This window comes from Gymnoscopelus braueri (genome assembly GCF_963280865.1).
Source record: "Gymnoscopelus braueri genome assembly, chromosome: 2".
Lineage (NCBI taxonomy): Eukaryota > Metazoa > Chordata > Actinopteri > Myctophiformes > Myctophidae > Gymnoscopelus > Gymnoscopelus braueri.
The window spans coordinates 62,534,389-62,554,765 of record NC_137604.1 but is presented as its reverse complement, the minus strand read 5'-3'; the positions used below and the strand labels follow the sequence as shown (position 1 = coordinate 62,554,765).

Genomic DNA, 20,377 nt, shown 5'->3' with positions numbered 1-20,377 from the left:
TAACATGAAGTGGCCTAAACATCTATAATATAACATGAAGTGGCCTAAACATCTAGTATAATATAACATGAAGTGGCCTAAACATCTAGAATAATATAGAATGTATGAATATTGCCTCTATGACGTGATGTTTTAAGATAAATTAAAAGACTGAAAGCCTTTTTGAAATGTATTTTTGAAAGATTAGACAGCATGGAAACTTTAAGGGAAACATGCATCTCTGGGTCTCTGCAGAATCAACATTGTTCAAGCTCAAAGCTTTTTTTTGTGTTGTTCACAGAGTCTATGAAGACAGTCCAGAAGTTCTCAGTGGTCAGTCTGACCCGGACTCTGTATTCAAGGTCTGTTTACACACTGCTTTTGAAAAGTGAATTTGCCTTCACAGTCATAGGGATGGGACGATATGAAAATGTCGTGTCACGATTATTGTGGGCAAAATAATTGTGATTAACGATATTATCGCAATAATCAAAATATGCTTAAAAATATGACACTTTTGTTTACCACCTCCACCCTAGCATCCATATTTTCGGGTGGAACTTTAGCCATAAAATTGCCGATCTACAAGCTCACAACTCGTTGCTTGTAGATCTGCTATTTTTGGCAAAGAGATTTGTTGTAGACAGAAAACAGCGGTCCAAGTACAATGCCAACTCAAACCAGTGTATGACAATTTCTCGAACAAATTAAAATCTCTGTGATATGATTTTTGCAAGTGTTTTTTTTTCTTGTGATAAACGATAACGATTATGGTCCCATCCTTAGTTCACAATAATAAAAAAAATATGACATTCACTTGATGTAACGTAATTAACGCTGCCAGTTAATTTGCAAAAGCTGTTTGAATGTTGTTCAGAAAGTGGGGACAGTAGGAGGAAATTTGATTTTAAGCATCAGTTTGCACGGACCACTCAAAGGTCAGAATGTGGAATTCTCTCCACAATGACTTAAAAGGTTGTACAAATATTTATCAATTTTAAAAATGGGATAAACATAAGATTATTAGACAATATGAAGAAGATGAATAGGAAAGGATTGGACTTTGGAGTTGTTTGTTGCACATTTTGTTGCTCGTTTTGTTTTGCTTGTTTTGTTTGGGATTTTTTGTTTAAACTTGCATTTAGTGCAAGTACTGTACTGGTTGTATGCGCCGATCATCAAGTATATCTTTTTTTAAACTAGATAGGGGGCAGGTATCAATAAGAATGTATTCTTCTGCCTGCTCCTTTTCGCTCATGGGTGTATTTGATTTAATGAATTAATATCCTATGATATGAACTATATGTACTGTAATACACTACCATGTGCGAAACAAAATAAAATGAAATGTTTGTTGCTAAACCTCCAGCTTCTTGAGGCGAACATGATCAGGTTTGTGAAAGAGGAGCTGTGGAGGTTCCAGAGGATCGTCAGTCACAGGGAGGAGGAGGAGGCGGAGAAGCTGGACAAGGTTATTGTCTCCGCCAGGCCGAAAGGCATGGCGAGAGAGTATGTTTTACCCCCTGTCCGTCCGTCCGTGTGTCCGTCCGTCCGTGTGTCCGTGTGTCCGTGTGTCCATCTGTCTGCGAGCGGCTAATCTCCGGCACCGTTGGCCCGGCCGCGAAATGTGTGCACAGCTGCGAAACTGTGCACACATATTCCCTGGATGCCAATTCAGAACCTCTGGGCCACAATTTTCAGATTGGCCTGTTATAGCGCCACCAGGAGGCCGATTTGTGCAAAATCATTTTTTTTATATTACTCCTACAGATTTTATCCAAACATCACGCAAATCATTACACAGTATCTCTATAGTCATGTGATCAACACGAATCTGCCTGATTTTCCATATTCCATCCTGATTGGCTAAGGTTGGCTTCCAAAGTTTGCAGGATTGGTCCATTTTGAACTAAATGCCTCAAATCATGAACGCAGCTTGCGATTTCCGTGAAATTTCACACGCACATTCCCACTAGGCCGAGGAGGAAATGCCACTTGAAAATGTTCAAATCAGCCTCATGGTGGCGCTATAAAAGGCCAAATTGCGTTCTTAACTGTAACTGCACCGATCTGCGTGAAACTTTGCACGCATACTCCCTAGAGGCCAAGGAAAAACATCTGCCCTGCATTTTTCACATTAGCCTTTTATAGCGCCACCAGGAGGCCGACTTATGTAAAATACATATTTTTTTAGATTAAGCCTTCAGATTTTATCCAAATGTCACGCAAATCGGTACACATGATCTCTATAGTCATGTGATCAAGATGGATCTGTTTGATTTTTCATATTCCATCCTGATTGGCTAACATTGACATCTAAAGTTTGCAGGAGTGGCCCGTTTTGAACAAAATGCCGCAAATCATGAACGCAGCGTCCGATTGCGGTGGAACTTTGCACGTATATTCGCACTACGTTGAAGAACAAACGCCACCCTTTTAACATTGCCCTATTATAGCGCCACCAGGAGGCCGATTTTTCTTTTTTACATTACTCCTACAAATGTTGTCCAAACATCATGCAAATCAGCACATATTATCTCTATAGTCAAGTGATCAAGATGGTTCCGTACGATTTTTTATTTTCCATCCTGACTGGCAAATTCTGAACATTGCTGGCCCACAATAACCTACCTGACCTGGCGGAGACCTGTGCTCCGAGGAGCACTTTTTCTAGTTATACTTGAACATGTATCATTAGTTTCAATTTCAATTTAGATAGTTTTTTTATAAAGCTGGTTTACTAGTTCAGATTATTTGTATTTTTCCTCAAAAGGCTTAGCTTTAGTTTAGTTTGTCAGGGGTGGAAAATAGAGAAAATAGCTGATCTACAAGCTCACAACCCATGGCATTGCAACGTGTTGTGAGCTTGTAGATCTGCTATTTTCTCTATTTTTAATAATAAATTGAGAACACTTTTAGAGAATTATTTTCTCAATATTTCGGAAAGATGTTTTTGTAAAGGGTTTTGAAAATATTATGCTTATGTACGAAATATTGACAGACTAAAACTGAGGAATTCTTTTCAATTATTATAGTTAGTTTTGTAAACACAATACAGTGTCAGTTGGTTATCGTTTTTTGTAAATCCTCAGTTTGTATTTTTTATTTCAGTTAACTAATAATGTTTTTCTAGTTTATTTCTAGTTCAAATTCTAGTTTTGGTTATTTTGTTAGTTTTAGTTAACTGTAATAACCGTGGTACAGGACACATTGGAGAGGAGTGGTGTCAGAAAGGACCTTCTGAAGATCACCCTGCACTTCCTGAGGAGCATGAAGCAGCATCACCTGGCTGACCTTCTGGAGAACGGTAGGAGCAGTGGTGTAAAGTAACTAAGTACATTTACTCAAGTACTGTACTTAAGTACAATTTTGAGGTACTTTTACTTTACTGGAGTTTTTCCAAGAGTCTATACTTTTACCTCGACTCCACCACATCTCAGAGGCAAATATTGTACTTTTACTCCATTACAATTATTTGAAAACTAGGGGTTACGTACAGTAGGTAACCCCAGTTTTCTTAGTTTCGTAGTAAGAAACTTACTTATGGGATATCATCGCCCTCTGGCGATTGCACAGAGCACAACACATGAGCTCCCGGAAACAATCTTCGATTGGACAGGGTTCTGTGACACAAACCGGAAACCGGTTGGGTTATAAAGCCCCCAGCGTCACCAGGTTCGTCCTCTGATACCCTTCACTCTGCACGCTAGTCGAAGCGCACAGAAGGGGTTTCCGGTAAGTTTCTTACTACGAAACTAAAAAAACTGGGGTTACCTACGTAACCCCTAGCTGTTCTTTTCGTTTCTACATAAGAAACTTACTTATGGGACATATAAACACCCCCTGGGGAGTCCCAGGAGCAACCCTATCCAACCTGTACGCCCCAAGGTCAAAAGGCCATGCCTCCCGGCAAGACCCCGACCCCCAGACGCATGACCCAAAAGGTCATAAGGAAGGGAAACGAGACAGGAGCCCATTAGATGAACCTGACCTCCCCCTGAAAGAGAGTCAGGCTCCTGTCCCCACCTCCCATCTCTAGGCCTGGCCCAGCCGGCCCCAGGGAAACAGAAAGGAGACCACCGGTCAAGGGAAGAGAAAACCAGCCAAAGCCAGTGCCGGTCTCCCCTGACCATAGTCCCACCCCATCTCGACCACGAATGACACCCCAGGTGCCATCACGGTCGAGCCAGGGCCACAGAGGTAAAACCCTCTGTCAATACTCCACGCCGGACGGCCAGCGGCAATAACTGTGTCCCCAAGGGACATGTATCACCGGTCCAACCACCTCCGGTCGTTCACCGACCCCTCGCGGGCCAGACCCACAGGTCCAAATCCCCGGGGAACTCGTGAAACACCTCATCCCCGCCTTGCCTCAGAAGATCTCTGAAAAGCGGGAGAGGCCAGGGTTCAGCGTAGAGGAGAGGAGCGATCTCCGACCTCCACACTCCCCATGCTGGGGCCACCAGCAGGACCGTCCTGCCTTGGACCCTGACCCGCTCCAGAACGGACAGGATCAGTTCCAAAGGTGGGAAAGCATACAGCAGAACGTCCGGCCAGACGTGTGCCAACGCGTCCACTCCCAAGGAGGAATCCTTGTGATTCAAAGAAAAGAATCGTGGACACTCTGCGTTTCCCCCGGAGGCAAACAGGTCAATCCGAGCCCGACCGAACCGGAGCCAGATCAGGCCCGCCACCTGCGGGTTGAGAGACCACTCCCCGTACCAAAGTTCGCCCCTAGACAGCAGGTCCGCCCCGCTGTTGAGGAGACCCGGCACATGGGAGGCGCATAACGAGGCTAGACGCAATGTGCTCCATAGCGTCAGTTCGCGTGCCAAATTGTCCAAAACAACAGAGCCCAGGCCCCCTTGTTTATTGACATAGCACATCGTTGTGGTGTTATCCGTTCTAACCAGAACATGACATCCCACAATGCGGTCCTCGAACCGTCGGAGGGCGAGGAAGACCGCCAACAACTCCAAATAGTTGATGTGGTATACCTTCTGAGCAGAAGTCCACACCCCCCTGGCTGAGTAGCCGTCGTGGACAGCTCCCCAACCTGAGAGGCTAGCGTCTGTGGTAATCACCTTTCGTGACACCACCTCGCCCATCCTGACTCCACCGGACAGGAAGGACGCCTGTGACCACGTTTGCAACGTCGTCACGCACCGGGGAGATATCACCACTTTACGAGACTTCATGGTGTGCGGTGTCCTAAGCCTCCGCATCCACCTTTGAAAAGGTCTCATGTGGAATCTGCCCAGCCGGATCAGGTGTATGGCCGAGGCCATGAGACCTGCAACCTGCATGCATGTCCTGTACGCGACTCTGCGCCCCACACGGAAAGAGCGCACACATGCCAGGAAACCGGCCAACCTGTCCTGAGACAGGCGCGCCACCATCGTGGATGAGTCCAAGGAAATCCCTACGAAGGTGGTCTGCTGGGATGGGATCAGAACACTCTTCTGAGTATTGATCGTAAACCGCAGGGACGTCAGGTGCGCAATGGCTACCTTTGTGTGCCGCGCCACCTCCTCCCTCGACCCCGCCGCCAGCAGCCAGTCATCTATGTACGTCGCCAGGCGGAGACCGTGCTGGCGTAGTGGGGCGATAGCCGCGTCCGTGCACTTCACGAAGACCCGAAGGCTCAGTGACATGCCGAACGGGAGCACCGTGTATTCGTATATTTTGCCTTCAAAGCCAAACCGTAGGAACTTCCGGTGCGCGGGGTAGATGGGGACGTGAAAATAGGCATCTTTCACATCTATACTCGTCCACCAATCCCCCTGACGTATCGATCGCAACAACTTGGCCGTTGTTAGCATTTGAAATTTGAAGGTCGTCAGAAACCTATTTAAACCTTTTAGGTTCAGAATAGGTCTCACCCCCCCCCCCCCTTTCTTTTTCACCAGGAGATATTCCGAATAGAAACCTAGCCGGCTCTGATTCGGAGATAATTCTCTGATAGCACCCTTGCTCAGCAGAGACACAACTTCCTCCCGTAGCGTCACAGCCGCCTGGCCTGACGCTCGGGAGAAAATAACCTCGTCCGTCAGGGGAGGTCTACAGGAAAATTGCAACCTATATCCTCTCGTAATGGTACGTAGTACCCAAGGATTCGGTCTGCAAGCTTCCCACTGCGCCAGGCAACGAGCCAGAGGGTTCGTGGGGCCGGAGGGGGTCAATGACGTCATCAGCTCCGAAGAGCGCTGCCTCGTTACCAAGGTAACCGGTGAAACTGCCGGCCCGACTGGAGTAACCAGTGGGAGGGCGTCCACGGGGGGCAGCAGCGGCCTCCTCCGTCCGTGTCTCAACGGACGCGAAGAACTCACCGCTTCGGAGGACGAGCCCGTTTCCATGGGAACCGGAGGCGTCGACACTCCTTTCGACGAGACTGCGGAACCCTTACGCGGCTGAGGTTTTACCCGGAACGAAACTCCCGTCCCTCTCGGGGAGAGTTGAAGGGGTAACACCAGGTTCCGTCGGTCCGTCAACTTCCGCCTCTTGACGACCGCCATCTTAGGGAGGTCAACTGGGGCGGGCCTCTTGTGCGGAGACGTTGTTGCGACACGGAACAAACCTTCCGTCCCACTCGGGGAGTTTTGACGGTGTAACACCGGGGCTGACTGAAAAACGCATTTCCGCCCTCCCTCGTCCGCCATTTTAGGGCAGTTGAGGGAGGCCGCCATTTTGGCTGTCGACCGTCCTACAGATGAACTTTGCAGCCATCTGCCGGACGGAAGAGGGAACTGCAATGTCGCAGTTGGAAATGTTTTACTCACAGAAAGCCCCTGTTTCACATTGTGAAAACAACACTCTATAGACATTTGATTCATAGCAGAAAGAGGTACTACCTGCGATTGATTCATCATGTTCATGGCACGCACATGAGTTGTCCCTGCAGTGTTCGGAATGCCGTCCAGGGTGCAAACCGAACACTTAGGGCTCATAGCATAACTTCGAGGACAGGGCACCCCACCGGGGTGCGATGCGCCTCTAATATTACTCCCACTGCCTCGGGCAGGAGTTTTGAGGCGACCTGCCGGGGAGCGAGGGGCGTCAGGCCCTGGAATCCTGGGATGGGGGCCCCGACTGAAGCCCTCGCCGCCTCCATCGGCTGCTCCAGGCCGCACCTGGATATAGCCCGTCTTAGCACCGCCGACATTGGCTCGAGAGGCTCCCTCACCAGGCTAGGAGGTGCTGCCTCCTCTCGCGCTGACGTAGGCACAGGAGGCCCCGGACTGGACCTCGGGACCTCCTGTGCCCGACGGGGGGAGGGTCCGGCCTCCACCTCGTTCTGTGAAGCCTCTCCTATCCCGAAGTCCTCCCCATCCGAGCCCCCCTCAGGCGTCGGAGTGTTGCCCCAGGCGAGGACGGAGAAGGAGGGGGAGGAGGGAGGCACGCAGTCCCCGGTTGGTGGCCCACTGGCCTCGGCTGGAGCTGCGTGGTCCGGCGTAGGCGACGAAGAAGCCTCTCCCCGGACTTTCCTCCTGGCTCCGCTGGATCGTGGCGCATCCTGCAGTAGGCCTGACTCGAGGCCCGTGCTTCCCACCGACGCCGTGTGGCCCATGGCGAGGCCAGCGTCGGTGTTAGCACTACCGCTGGAGGCCGCCAGGCCCTGGGCCCTCCTGAGGCGGCACTCCAACTGGTGGACCGTGAAGTCGTCACAAGGTCTGCATGCGTCTTCGTCGCCTGCGTGGTGCAGGGCGAGCCACGCATGGTTGGGCCCCAGGCACAGGATGCACAGCCGATGGCGGTCGTCCGCTGCTACTGGTAGGCCGCAGACCGCAGACTCGGGGCGCCTCCATCTTCTTTTCCTCCAGTCACCACGAGGCAGGTAAACGCAGCTAGGCTAACCCAGCCTAGCTTCCGCCTATTAGCTTAACGCGGCCTGTAGTCTGGCTAGCGGCGTTAGCTAACATCTTAGCTCGTGGAAAGACTGAGAGGACAGGAAAAGTAACGCGGGAGCGTTTTAATCTAACAACGATAAACTGATTAGATAACGAAAACGCCCGTAGAGCGACACTGGGTGCCCTCGCTATGGGTTTTGTTGGGATTCGTCAAAGTTTATCGCGGTTGCTAGTCGTGTTGTCTTCAGGACTCGTGCGCATTCGCTGCTAGCAGAGTTATGGAAGAGGACGAACCTGGTGACGCTGGGGGCTTTATAACCCAACCGGTTTCCGGTTTGCGTCACAGAACCCTGTCCAATCAAAGATTGTTTCCGGGAGCTCATGTGTTGTGCTCTGTGCAATCGCCAGCGTTGTGAGCTTGTAGATCTGTCAAAGTGTCCCTGAACAAGACACTTAACTGCCAGAGTATTTTCATAAAGTACTCCCCAGTGCCAGCGATTTTCGTGTTTTTTTGTTTTGTTATTTTGTTATTTAAATTAATTTAAGTTTCTCTTGCTGCAGTTTTAAACACACACCACAGATCGACCACCAGAGAGCAGCAGATCCACACCTTGATATACTCGCTCACTCACTTGACCCCCTCCAAACAGGATCAACAGTCCATACGTCATATCCGGCTGTGACGTTGTCTCAGATCGGCGATCGGCCTGCAGTACGATGTGATACACGACGCAGATGACTGTTCGTCATCCAGACCAAAGAAAATAGAACTAGAGCTCTCCGTGCGTTTTTTATACCGTGTGAAAAACCGTGTGTTTCCCTATTCTCGCCTAAAATGCCTAAAAAAGAAAACCGGAAACCGGAAACGGAATCTGCGTCATGAATCCGGATCCGGGTGAGTGTGAAAAAAACAAAAACAGTATCCGATGGTGAAATTTAAACAGAACAGCGCGATCACAGATTAAACAATGAAAACGCTATCAACGCGTCTAACGCGTCGATGGCGTGGGTGGATTAAGTAGCAATTGACGCGTGTTCGAGTCAATGGCGTTAAAAGAGTTAAAGGAGTAGTTCACACAAAAAAAATTACTTATTTTCTATCAATTACAAACCCCATGAAGCAAGCCTTGAATCCATGGAGATTTTTAGACACAAAGGAGACTCTTTAACATCTACTCAGGCCTTTGTGAGCCCCCCAGACAGTTTTTAAGTTGCTTGATTCAGTATTTAGATATTTGATATTCATTTTATCAGACACGCCCCCTTCCTATACAAACCCATTGTAACTTCAAACTCCATTTTAACCATGTTAGATTCATCAAAAACACCCGTCCTTGGTTCTGGTGACTCATGCCGTGTTTTTTCAATTAATTTTTTCAAAAAAATATATATACAATAAATAAATAAAATAAAATAAGTGTGTCTACGTCTTTTCCTTCCTGGCTTTGCTCTGGGTTGGCTCCCACAGTGTCAGCTTGCTTGCCACAATTGTTCTGGGTAACTGACGCAGTGTCCCAGCCAGCCTCATCCTTCTCTCTCTGACCTTGTCAGGCCCCGGTAGAGGTCTGATGTGACCCCAAGTGCCATTCGTACCATTCTTGTGTACACACAGGGCTTTTTCCTGCTGTGCCGTTGAGCGTCCATGTCGCGGCACCATACACTGCAGCACGGACACCACTGTAGCTATGAACAGCTGCCTCATGTGGTTTTCTCCGATGTCAGAATTCCACACTCTCCTCATCCCGCGCAAGGCATTTCAGGCAAGTGCCCTCCGGACCTTCGAATCCTGTTCTGTCAAAGCTGTCCAGGCACCGAAATATTTGAAGTCCTTGACTACCTTGAGCACCTCTGTGTTAAAAGCCATTGCTTTTATTTTCTTGACATTGAGCTTGAGGCCGATCTTCCTGCACTCCATTTAGTTATTTCCCTTTCTCTGCTGTGTCCGAGGCTATGGCAATGTCATCTGCATAGTCGAGGTCTTCCTCCTAAATGGGGCTTGTAGCAATACAAATGATTCTCCACGTTAACACACCTCTGACTTTCTGACAAAAATGAGGAACAACTGCTATACACACATATCAGGGCTGTACACGCCGCTTTGTGAATCGCACGTCAGTTTGTGCTTAGAGAATCTACACACCCGTCACTTTATTTACACACTATTTAATCTATTTAATCTTAGTGAATCAGGCCCATTATCTCTATAGTCATGTGATCAAGACGGATCAGATTTTTCATATTCCATCCTGATTGGCTAAGATTAGCTTCCAAAATGTTCAGGAGTGGCCCATTTTGAACGAAATGCCACACATGAATGCAGCACCCAATTGCCGGGAAACTTTGCACGTACATTCCCATTAAGCCAAGGAAGAGGAAGAACCTCCATCCCACATTTTTCAAATCTCCTCATGGTGGGGCTACAAAAGCCCACTTCACATTTTGACCTATAACTCTTGAACCGTAGGTCATACAATCAACATATGTTTCCCATGGATTCCTTGGATCATGACACAACTGATACATTTCTTGTGTTTTCTTCTAAACACATTTTTTGCTACTATTCCTACAGATTGTGTCCAAAACTCACACAAATCTGTACACATTATCTCTTGGGTCATGTGATGAAGATGTATACGTTTGATTTTTCAGATACCATTCCAAGTGGCTATGACCAAAGTTTGCAGGCCCTGGGTAGGCAACCCGGCCTGGTGGAGACCTGTGCTCCAAGGAGCACACTTTTCTGGTTGCAAACTCACAATCACTGATTGTTATTTTCAGAAGTAGTGAAAAATCCGATCTACAAACGTGAGATTGAGCTTTTGACTTGTCCATTGATGTGCCTTGGGCACAAAAAGTTTGAAAACCACTGCTGTACACACCATCATAAATTACAATATACTGCACAGTGAAATTAGTATCAGTGTTTATGTTGTTTTTCCTCCAGAGATGATACCTACGGCATGCCGGCATGATCACAGATCTAATGTGAAGAAGAGGTCCCAGTATGTGATGCAGGGCTTCAGAAAACAGGGAAACCCAACACTGCTGGATGAGATCTACACAGAGCTGTTCATCACCGAGGGAGAGAGCAGAGAGCTCAATAATGAACATGAGATCAGACAGGTTGAAACCGCGTCCAGGACCCCACTAAGACCAGATAGACGCATCGAACGCCAGGACATCTTCAAACCCACACCTGGACAAGAGAAACCCATCAGAACCGTGCTAACAAAAGGAGTTGCTGGCATTGGTAAAACCTTCTTTTTGCAGAAGTTTGCTCTGGACTGGGCGGAACACAAATCCAACCAAGATATACAGTTCATATTCATGTTCCTCTTCAGAGAGCTGAATGTGTTGAAAGGGCAGAAATACAGCTTTGTTGAACTTATCCAGTTCTTCTTCGAGGAGGTCAAGGAATCAGGAATCTCCGACTACAACAAGAACCAGGTTTTGTTCATCTTTGATGGTTTAGATGAATGTTTGCTTCCGCTGGACTTCCCGAACAATGAGGTGTGGAAAGACGTTGCAGAGCAAACCTCGGTGGATGTGCTGCTGACGAACCTCATCAAGGGAAACCTGCTTCCATCTGCTCGCATCTGGATAACCACACGACCTGCTGCAGCCAATCAAATACAACCAGAATGTGTTGACCGGGTGACAGTGCTACGTGGGTTCACAGATTCACAAAAAGAGGAATACTTCATGAAGACAGTCGGTGATAAGGCAGTGGCTTGCAGAATCTACTCACATGTCAAGAAGTCAACGAGCCTCCACATCATGTGCCACATCCCAGTCTTCTGTTGGATCACAGCTACTGTTCTAGACGATGTGATGAAGGCGGATTTCAACGAGAAGATACCTGAGGACCCTTGGGGTGTCCACCTGTTGGAGACGGTCAACAAGATACCCAAAACCTCGACTGAGATGTACATCCATTTCCTGGTGCTACAGATCAAACAGGGGAATGTCAAGTATCGTGGGAGAGCTGAGACAGCGCCGATTTGGGATGCAGAGAGTAGGAAAGTCATCATGTCTCTAGGAAAACTGGCCTTTGAACAGCTGGAGAAAGGAAACCTGATCTTCTATGAAGCAGACCTCAAAGAGTGTGGCATTGATGTCGGTGCAGCCTCGACATACTCCGGTATGTGCGCACAGATTTTTCGAGAAGAGCGCGGGCTTTACCAGCACAGGATGTTTTGCTTCATCCACCTGAGCGTACAGGAGTTCCTTGCTGCTCTTTACGCGTTTCTGTTGTTCATGAACACCGGTGTCAATTTGCTATCACCATTGCAAAGTCCAAACACCACTGGTGAACAGCCTGAGCAAACATCTGCAGGCACTGCTGACCAGCCTGATCAATCTGTGTCCAGTGCAAGTCACCACAAATCTGAGCAATCATTCTCAAGAAAAAGCTGGTTGACACGAAAACTGAAGCACTCAGAAGAAAAAGCAGAGGCGTTAGCCACGATTATTCCAACACGGTCTGAGCCCAATTTCTTTGAGAATGCAGTGGACAAGGCCTTGGGTAGCAAAAATGGACACCTTGACCTGTTCCTTCGCTTCCTCCTGGGCCTCTCGCTGAAGACCAATCAGATTCTGCTTAGAGGGCTGGTGACACGTACTTTAGGCAGTCTACAGAGCGATGAAACAGCTGAGTACATCAGAGAGAAGATCATGGCGAATCCCTCTCTAGAGAGAAGCATCAATCTATTCCACTGTCTGAAAGAGCTCAATGCATTTCAAGATTTGCGGTATAAACTGGGATCTGGAGGCCCTGCTCGGTGGTCAGCTCTCAGCTTCCACTTGCTAACATCAGAGGAATGCAGTGATACGTTCAACCTGGAGGAATACTCCAGATCTCCGGATTGCCTTATTTGGCTGCTGCCAGTGGTCAAAGTCTCAGAAACAGCTCTGTAAGTATCACCAATCACAGATCAAAATGGTGTGTGTGTGTGTGTGTGTGTGTGTGTGTGTGTGTGTGTGTGTGTGTGTGTGTGTGTGTGTGTGTGTGTGTGTGTGTGTGTGTGTGTGTGCAAATGTGTGTGTCATATACTCTTTGTCAAATCATTTTGTACACAATATGTCTTTTCTGCTCTTGACATACTGTTTGCCTGTTAATGCAAAGCCTGCATGGTCACACTTCTATTGATCCTCAGGCTGAATGGCTGCAATCTATCCATGAGGTGCTGTGAAGCACTGACCTCAGCTATCAACTCTGAGTCCTGTAGACTGAGACAGCTGGAGTTGAGCAACAATGACCTGCACGAGTCAGGAGAGGAGTTTCTCTCTGCTGGACTAGGAAGTCCACACTGTCAGCTGGAGACTCTCAGGTTCATAATTCGTGATTTTATTTCCAAAAAATGAAAAATGCTTTGACATCTCTCATTTTCTGTCTTACTGTTCGTGTTAATTTGTTAATGATCTTGCAATCCAAATGTGTGTGAGAGAGAACAAAGATACAGTCCTATAGGCATTATACACACTTTTGTTTGGGACCCCTGAAGTCGATTGAACTATTTTAGTGACTTTTAAGAGACCATAACAGCAATAGCAAAGTTGAACCTTGAACCTGCTGAAGGTAAAATGCTTAAGTTAACCTTGATTTTTATTTACAGGCTGAATCATTGCATGCTCTCAGTGAAATGCTGTGCAGCTATCGCCTTAGCTCTCAGCTCCAACTTCTCTAGTCTGAGAGAGTTGAACCTAAGTAATAATGACTTGCACGATTCAGGAGTTAAGAAGCTCTCTGGTGGACTGGGGAGTCCACACTGCAAACTGGAGACTCTAAGGTCAGTGATTGAAACACACAAAACAGATTACTGGCTGCCCCCAGTGCCATTTGGATTTATAGTGGCATTTTTGTGCATTTCACGCCATTTTCACGGGTTGTACTTTAACAAACTCCTCCTAGACGGATTGCCTCAAATTCGCTCAGCGCAAAGCTTGAGTTTTCGTAAAACGGCGTGACCATGGCGAAGTGTCAAACTTCAATGCCAAACAGGAAGTGAATATAGCCGATCTACAAAACATCCATAACTCCAGTTCGTAGCATGCTACCGAGTAGAAATTCGGTATGTGGACTTAGACGACCAATAGGGACGAGCTGTAATTTCTTAAGCCCCCGTCTTCCTTTTTTGTGACCACTTATTTTTTTTAAGCTTCTCAGAGGGGAGAGACATTACATCACATCACTGTGTATGGGCAAACAGTTCACACAAAATTCCACAGCAGCATACAGAAGTGTATCTTTTCAGTACATATTGTCCGTCAGTGGTCATTGATGTAATCATGTATTGTATAGTTTGCCTGCTAGCAGTAGTGACAGTCTCTTCCTCTGATCTTTGTTCAGTCTTATGTGATAAAAGAGAGAGTAATTCATACCGTTTTGTGCAGGCTGTCAGGTTGTCTGGTCACAGAGGAGGGCTGTGCATTCTTGGCATCAGCTCTGAGCTCCAACCCGTCCCATCTGAGAGAGATTGACCTAAGCTACAACCACGCAGGAGACTCCGGAACAAAGATGCTCTCCGTTCGACTAGAAGACCCCCACTGTGGATTGGAGATTCTTAGGTACAGTGATGACTATTTAGTCACTAACTGATAACCTCATCGAAAATGTAAACAGTTGGTCTTGGGGAAAAAAGAAAACAAAAGAAAAATCCCTTCCTGACCCCATGTCTATTATTTGACTGTTATTCTGCAAGAACCTCAAAGCCTTCTCTTTTCACTGCAGTGTTGACCAAGGTGGAAAGCAATGGCTGAAGCCAGGGCTGAAAAAGTGTAAGTTTTAACAAAACTATAATGTAATGAATAACTTTCTCACCTCTAGCCCCCCCACACACACACTTCTCTAAACACTATTAAACATTATTATATTTGCAATGTCTGCCATCGACATAAATGCATACATTTATATACTTCACAGATAATATAAAATGTCTGTCTGTCTCTCTCTCTCTCTCTCTCTCTCTCTCTCTCTCTCTCTCTCTCTCTCTCTCTCTCTCTCTCTCTCTCTCTCTCTCTCTCTCACACACTCACTCACTCACTCACTCACTCACTCACTCACTCACTCACTCACTCACTCACTCACTCACTCACACACACACACACACACACACACACACACACACACACACACACACACACACACACACACACACACACACACACACACACACACACACACACACACCAGCCCACATGAACAATTTGAGTTTATGAAGGAATTAATATTGACATTTGTACTGTCTTCTCTCCTTCAGACAACTGTGAGCTCACACTGGACACCAGTAAAGCCTCCAAGTCCCTCTCTCTGTCCAGTGCGAATAAGGAAGTGAAAGTGGTCAAGGGGGAAAAACAGCATTGGACCCCCTATGAATTTAGACCAGAGGTGTTGTGCAGGGAAGGGCTTACTGGGCGTTGCTACTGGGAGGTTGAGTGGAATGGAGAGGTTGATATAGGAGTGGTGGAAACCAGGTTCAAAACAGAGGGTGAACAGGATCGTTATGCTACACTTCCCTCTTGGGGTGTGACCTGTTCAGAGACAAAACAGGGTTACTTTGCCTTGCTTAATACTGAGGGTCATCGGGTAATAATTGATTGTTCCACCGAGTCCGACCGTGTCATATTTGTCCCCACATCCGACTCCAACCGAGTTGCTGTGTATTTGGACTGGCCTGGTGGAACGGTGTCATTCTACAGAGTGTCCTCTGACAAAATGACTCATCTTCGCACGTTCCACTCTAGATTCACACGGGCCCTTTACCCTGGGTTTGCACTCAGGAATAAAGGTTCCAAAGTGAGACTTTGTCAGGTTGATTAGCAACAGCCTGAGTGGAATGAAACAGGAGTTGTGATCAAATATGTGTCATTGACGATTAAAGAGCAACTTCATCCTAAGTCACATAGTATTGCACTGGTCTAAACAGTTTGAAACTTCCCAAGATGTAACCTGTTTAATGATTGACACAGGTGCATACTGTTGGCCATGGTGCCTGTTGTCAATAATAAAGGTGTATATAGGAACATAGGCTACTAGGCATGAGCATTGTTTTGTTTTTTTGTTGTTGTTTTTTTAACCTTTTTTGGGGAGAATTCATGATTTATATCAGACATGAAAGGGTAGATGGACAACACCACCTCCCGGGTCCCAGATGTAACTGTGGATACGGGATGGCCCAGCAGACTCCCACTCCTGCTTCCAGGATGCCGCCATCCATGCACTTGTGGACAAGTCCTCCGGGATGGAGCGGAGCATCTCTTGTGCCGCCTTGTTGTAAGGGTGGCGGGACTTCAGTCTGTTGTTGTGCAGGGAAGGGCTTACTGGGCGTTGCTACTGGGAGGTTGAGTGGAATGGAGAGGTTGATATAGGAGTGGTGGAAACCAGGTTCAAAACAGAGGGTGAACAGGATCGTTATGCTACACTTCCCTCTTGGGGTGTGACCTGTTCAGAGACAAAACAGGGTTACTTTGCCTTGCTTAATACTGAGGGTCATCGGGTAATAATTTCACATAGTATTGCACTGGTCTAAACAGTTTGAAACTTCCCAAGATGTAACCTGTTTAATGATTGACACAGGTGCATACTGTTGGCCATGGTGCCTGTTGTCAATAATAAAGGTGTATATAGGAACATAGGCTACTAGGCATGAGCATTGTTTTGTTTTTTTGTTGTTGTTTTTTTAACCTTTTTTGGGGAGAATTCATGATTTATATCAGACATGAAAGGGTAGATGGACAGGAAACCAAGTGCCCTTGTTTTCCTGAGAAAGGAAAGACATGCAAGACAAGACGGGTGTCAGATTTTAATCTGGTTCCTTGCATAATGGTCAGGCAACCCATGCATTCCAATAGCCTTGATATATTACATTTTCTGCTCCTGCAGTGCCTTCTTAGACATTATTACATTTGTATGTATACGACTTTAATTGTATTTTGTATAAGGACACATTAACAATGTACCTTCAAGCATGGCAGGACATTACTGAAAATATCACCAGTAGTGTTAATATTATACTGCTACTACTACCAAAGTTTTCTTTTCTTAAAAAAAAAAAAAGTCTCTGGACATTGTATTGACATAATATCATTTGCTTCAAAATCTGTGGTTTATTTTTTAAACATATATTTTTGATTGAATTCCAAATCACACATTGTACCTTCAAGAATACTTTGTTGTACAGCTGTGTCTGTGACACAGGCTAATGGAGGAATACTAATTCTGTATTTGTCCATGACCCAGTCAGACTTCTTGTAAAGGCAGTTGGAGAGAGAAAATGAGAGAGCAACAGAAGAACATGCCACTCAGTTATATTATGTCCAACAGACCAGAAGGCGGAGATTATGTTTGCACCCCTGTCTGCCTGTGAGTGTCAATTGTGCAGAACTAGAACTATAGGTGCTATAGGTGGTGCCACGAATGCTATAAATGTTTCTTCTTCTTCTTCTTTCGTGTATCATCCTCAAATGTCCAACTCAGTATCGTGTAGCCACGCCCTTGTCTCTGGTCCCAATTGGAAGAGGCCGGCCTCCGAAGGTGGTCGATACAGGGGGCAGGTGTTAATAATGTGTTCGGCAGACTGCTCAGGCTCGCCACACTCGCATGCTGCACTGTCTGTCAAGCCCCACTTCTTCATAGCTGATTTGAAGCAGCCGACTCCAGTGCGTAGGCGGTTCAGTAGGGTCCATTGCCGGCGCGGTAGGTCCTCTCCTTCAACACCACCTCCCGGGTCCCAGATGTAACTGTGGATACGGGATGGCCCAGCAGACTCCCACTCCTGCTTCCAGGATGCCGCCATCCATGCACTTGTGGACAAGTCCTCCGGGATGGAGCGGAGCATCTCTTGTGCCGCCTTGTTGTAAGGGTGGCGGGACTTGAGTCTGTTTGGAGGCTCTATTTCCACAGTAGTGTTGTGCAGGATGTGCCAGTCATGTATTTGGGCTTTCCTTGCTAGCTTAATGGTTGCAGCCTCTCGTCGGAGGCAGGCCGGAGCAATTCCTGCAAGGACTGGCAAATAGGACACAGGAGTGGGCTTCAGGCAGCCTGTTATGATTCGGAGGGAGGTGTTGATTATGGTGTCTACCTTTTTGACATGTGGACTCCTACACCAGGCTGGGGCACAGTATTCAGCTACAGAGAAAACCAGGGCTTGGGTGGAAATTCTTAGCGTATGGCGGAAGCTCCCCAGGTCGTACCAGCGAGACGTCGAATGAGTGAGACCCTTGATGTTACCGTGGCCCTCACGTCTTCCAGATGTTGATTGAAGGACAGTGTTCTATCCAAACGTACCCCGAGGTATTTTGGGGCTTGTTGGAACTCTAGGCGCTTGTTGTCGACAAACACATTAATTTCCCTTTTGGCTTCCCTGTTGTTGAGGTGGTATGCCGACGACACTGTCTTGCCTGTGCTGAGCTGTAGGCGCCACCTGCGGAGGTAGGCAACCAAGATGCCCATGTCCTGGTTGAGACCATCTTCCATCGCCTTCCAGGTTGGTCGTCATAGCATAATGGCCAGGTCATCTGCATACCCATACTTCCCCGATGTTGTCTCCGGTAGGTCGTAGATGTATATGTTAAACAGCATCGGGGAAAGGACAGAGCCCTGAGGGACGCCATTTCTCAACCTTCTGAGCCTGCTTCGCTGACCATCGCTGGTCCGTAGGATGAAGCTGCGGTTTGACAGCATCTCCATAATGAAGTTCACCATAGGGCGATCTGGAATTGTCCTCAGAAGCTTTAGGTGGAGTCCACGGTGCCAGACGGTGCCAGACGGTGTCATACGCGGCTGTCAGGTCCAGTAGCACAACCCCAGCTTTATCGTTGGCCTGGAAGCTGTCTTCAATGTCCTGCGTGAGCAGAGTCACCTGGTCCACTGTCGACCTGCCCCGACGGAAACCAGCCTGTTCCCTCTGGAGTTGTGGGTCCACCACTGGCTCAATGCGGCTGTGGATCATCCTCTCCAGGATTTTAAATGGGACGCAGAGCAGCGAGATGGGTCTGTAGGCCTTGGGGTCTTCTGCAGGTTTGTTAGGCTTCAGCAGGGCTATGACAGACGCACGCCGCCAGGTCTTGGGGAGCTTGGACCTCCGGAAGCAAGACGAGAAGAACGCACAGAGCCAGGCAGATGTAGTTGCACTCTGGTGGATCACAAACTCTGGGTGGATGTTATCGTGTCCTGGTGACTTGCCTTGCTTCAGTTTGCTAATGGCCTCTCTGAGCTCAGCTGTTATGAAGTCTCCTGAAAGGTTCGCATTGGCACTGGCCGCCCTGGAAAGGGAAGAAACCTCTCGTGATGTCAGGCGGGCAAAGTTCTTGTCTGCTCCAGGGCACTCGCCGTTCTTGAGGAGCTGAGACGCGATGGCATCTGCCGTCACCGGACATGTGGGGGGAGTTGTTTTTCTACCAGTCAGCTGGTTGATGGTCTGCCACGCTTTGCGGCTTGAGTGGGTGAAATCGACTGACTCAGCGGTTTCAGTCCATCTAGCCTTACGGGTGGCGTCCAGCTTCTGGAGAAGTGCCGATGCCGTCACATCCACCTCTTCCCTCGAGCTAGCCTGCTGGTGGTCGAGCAGGAGGTGGCAGCATTCTTCATCCCAACCCGGGATATAGCTCTCGTTGAAGCCTCGTGGGATGGTTTTCTTTGCTGCCCTCAGTAGGACATTGCAGTAGGCAGTGTACGCACCATCCACATCAGGAGAATCTGGGTCCAGGAGACCGACTGTTCTGTTTGTCACTGTTGCAGAAACATGAGGGTTGTCCTCCCCACCAAATAGGTACAAATGATCCCACAACGTACACAGACCTGGCTAGGCAACCCAGCCTGGCAGAGATGAGGCCCTTCCTAGTTTCTAGTGCACTCACCTTTTGTTTCAATTAGCTCATGGTCACTATGCACCCAGCACAGTGCAATTTTTTAATCTTTCTGATTATGAATATTTCAAAGGCTATATGTTTTGAAAGGCACTGAGGTTACCCTCATTTACAGTGACAACTAGCAAACAAAATAAAACACAGCAGTAGCATCAAACGCTGCTTGCAAAAAGCTAGATACTAAAATATATGAATGAAATACTAAGTAGGTTAAAAAACTATTACAAACAGATACACAATGAAGCATCGTCATGGATTTGAACTGTGCAAGTGATGGCATAGAGACACACTTTAAAATGTGTTGCATGTTGCCTTATTCATGATAATTTCTTTATTATTTTCCAGTTTTCATACTGTTGCTATTTTTGTCTCAGTCTCTCCAACTACTTATACCATGAACACTTATTAATTGTTTGGATTATCATAATCATACTTCTCTTTCATGCTGAATACATATGCATCTCTATTATAGGCCTATGTGTTATTCATTATGGCATTATCCATTAGTATATACTTTCACAGGATCCTTTATATTGTTGCGTTATTCCTAGCACTGTTCCTTGTCTTAATCGAGAACCATATTTACTGCGACTCTACAGCTGAGGTATCCATTCACACAAGGACCCTATCATGTAATTATTGATCATCTCGTCTGTGCCTATTGTTATCTGGTTCTACGTTATGAT

The 20,377-nt window shown here is 47.1% G+C and overlaps 1 protein-coding gene across 3 annotated transcripts in view; it reads left to right on the top strand.

Annotated features, from left to right (window-relative positions):
* Positions 1-15,646, top strand: part of LOC308102180 (uncharacterized protein) — a 31,030-nt gene extending 15,384 nt beyond the window's left edge. For all 3 annotated transcript variants that reach the window (XM_080451782.1, XM_080451780.1, XM_080451781.1), the window contains exons 10-18: positions 281-341; positions 1,349-1,450; positions 3,184-3,286; positions 10,771-12,739; positions 12,983-13,156; positions 13,442-13,615; positions 14,220-14,393; positions 14,557-14,603; positions 15,086-15,646. In XM_080451782.1, the coding sequence (XP_080307908.1) occupies positions 281-341; positions 1,349-1,450; positions 3,184-3,286; positions 10,771-12,739; positions 12,983-13,156; positions 13,442-13,615; positions 14,220-14,393; positions 14,557-14,603; positions 15,086-15,645 (3,364 nt within the window). In that variant the 3' untranslated portion in view covers position 15,646. The remainder of the gene's footprint in view (positions 1-280; positions 342-1,348; positions 1,451-3,183; positions 3,287-10,770; positions 12,740-12,982; positions 13,157-13,441; positions 13,616-14,219; positions 14,394-14,556; positions 14,604-15,085) is intronic.
* Positions 15,647-20,377: the final 4,731 nt, after the last annotated feature.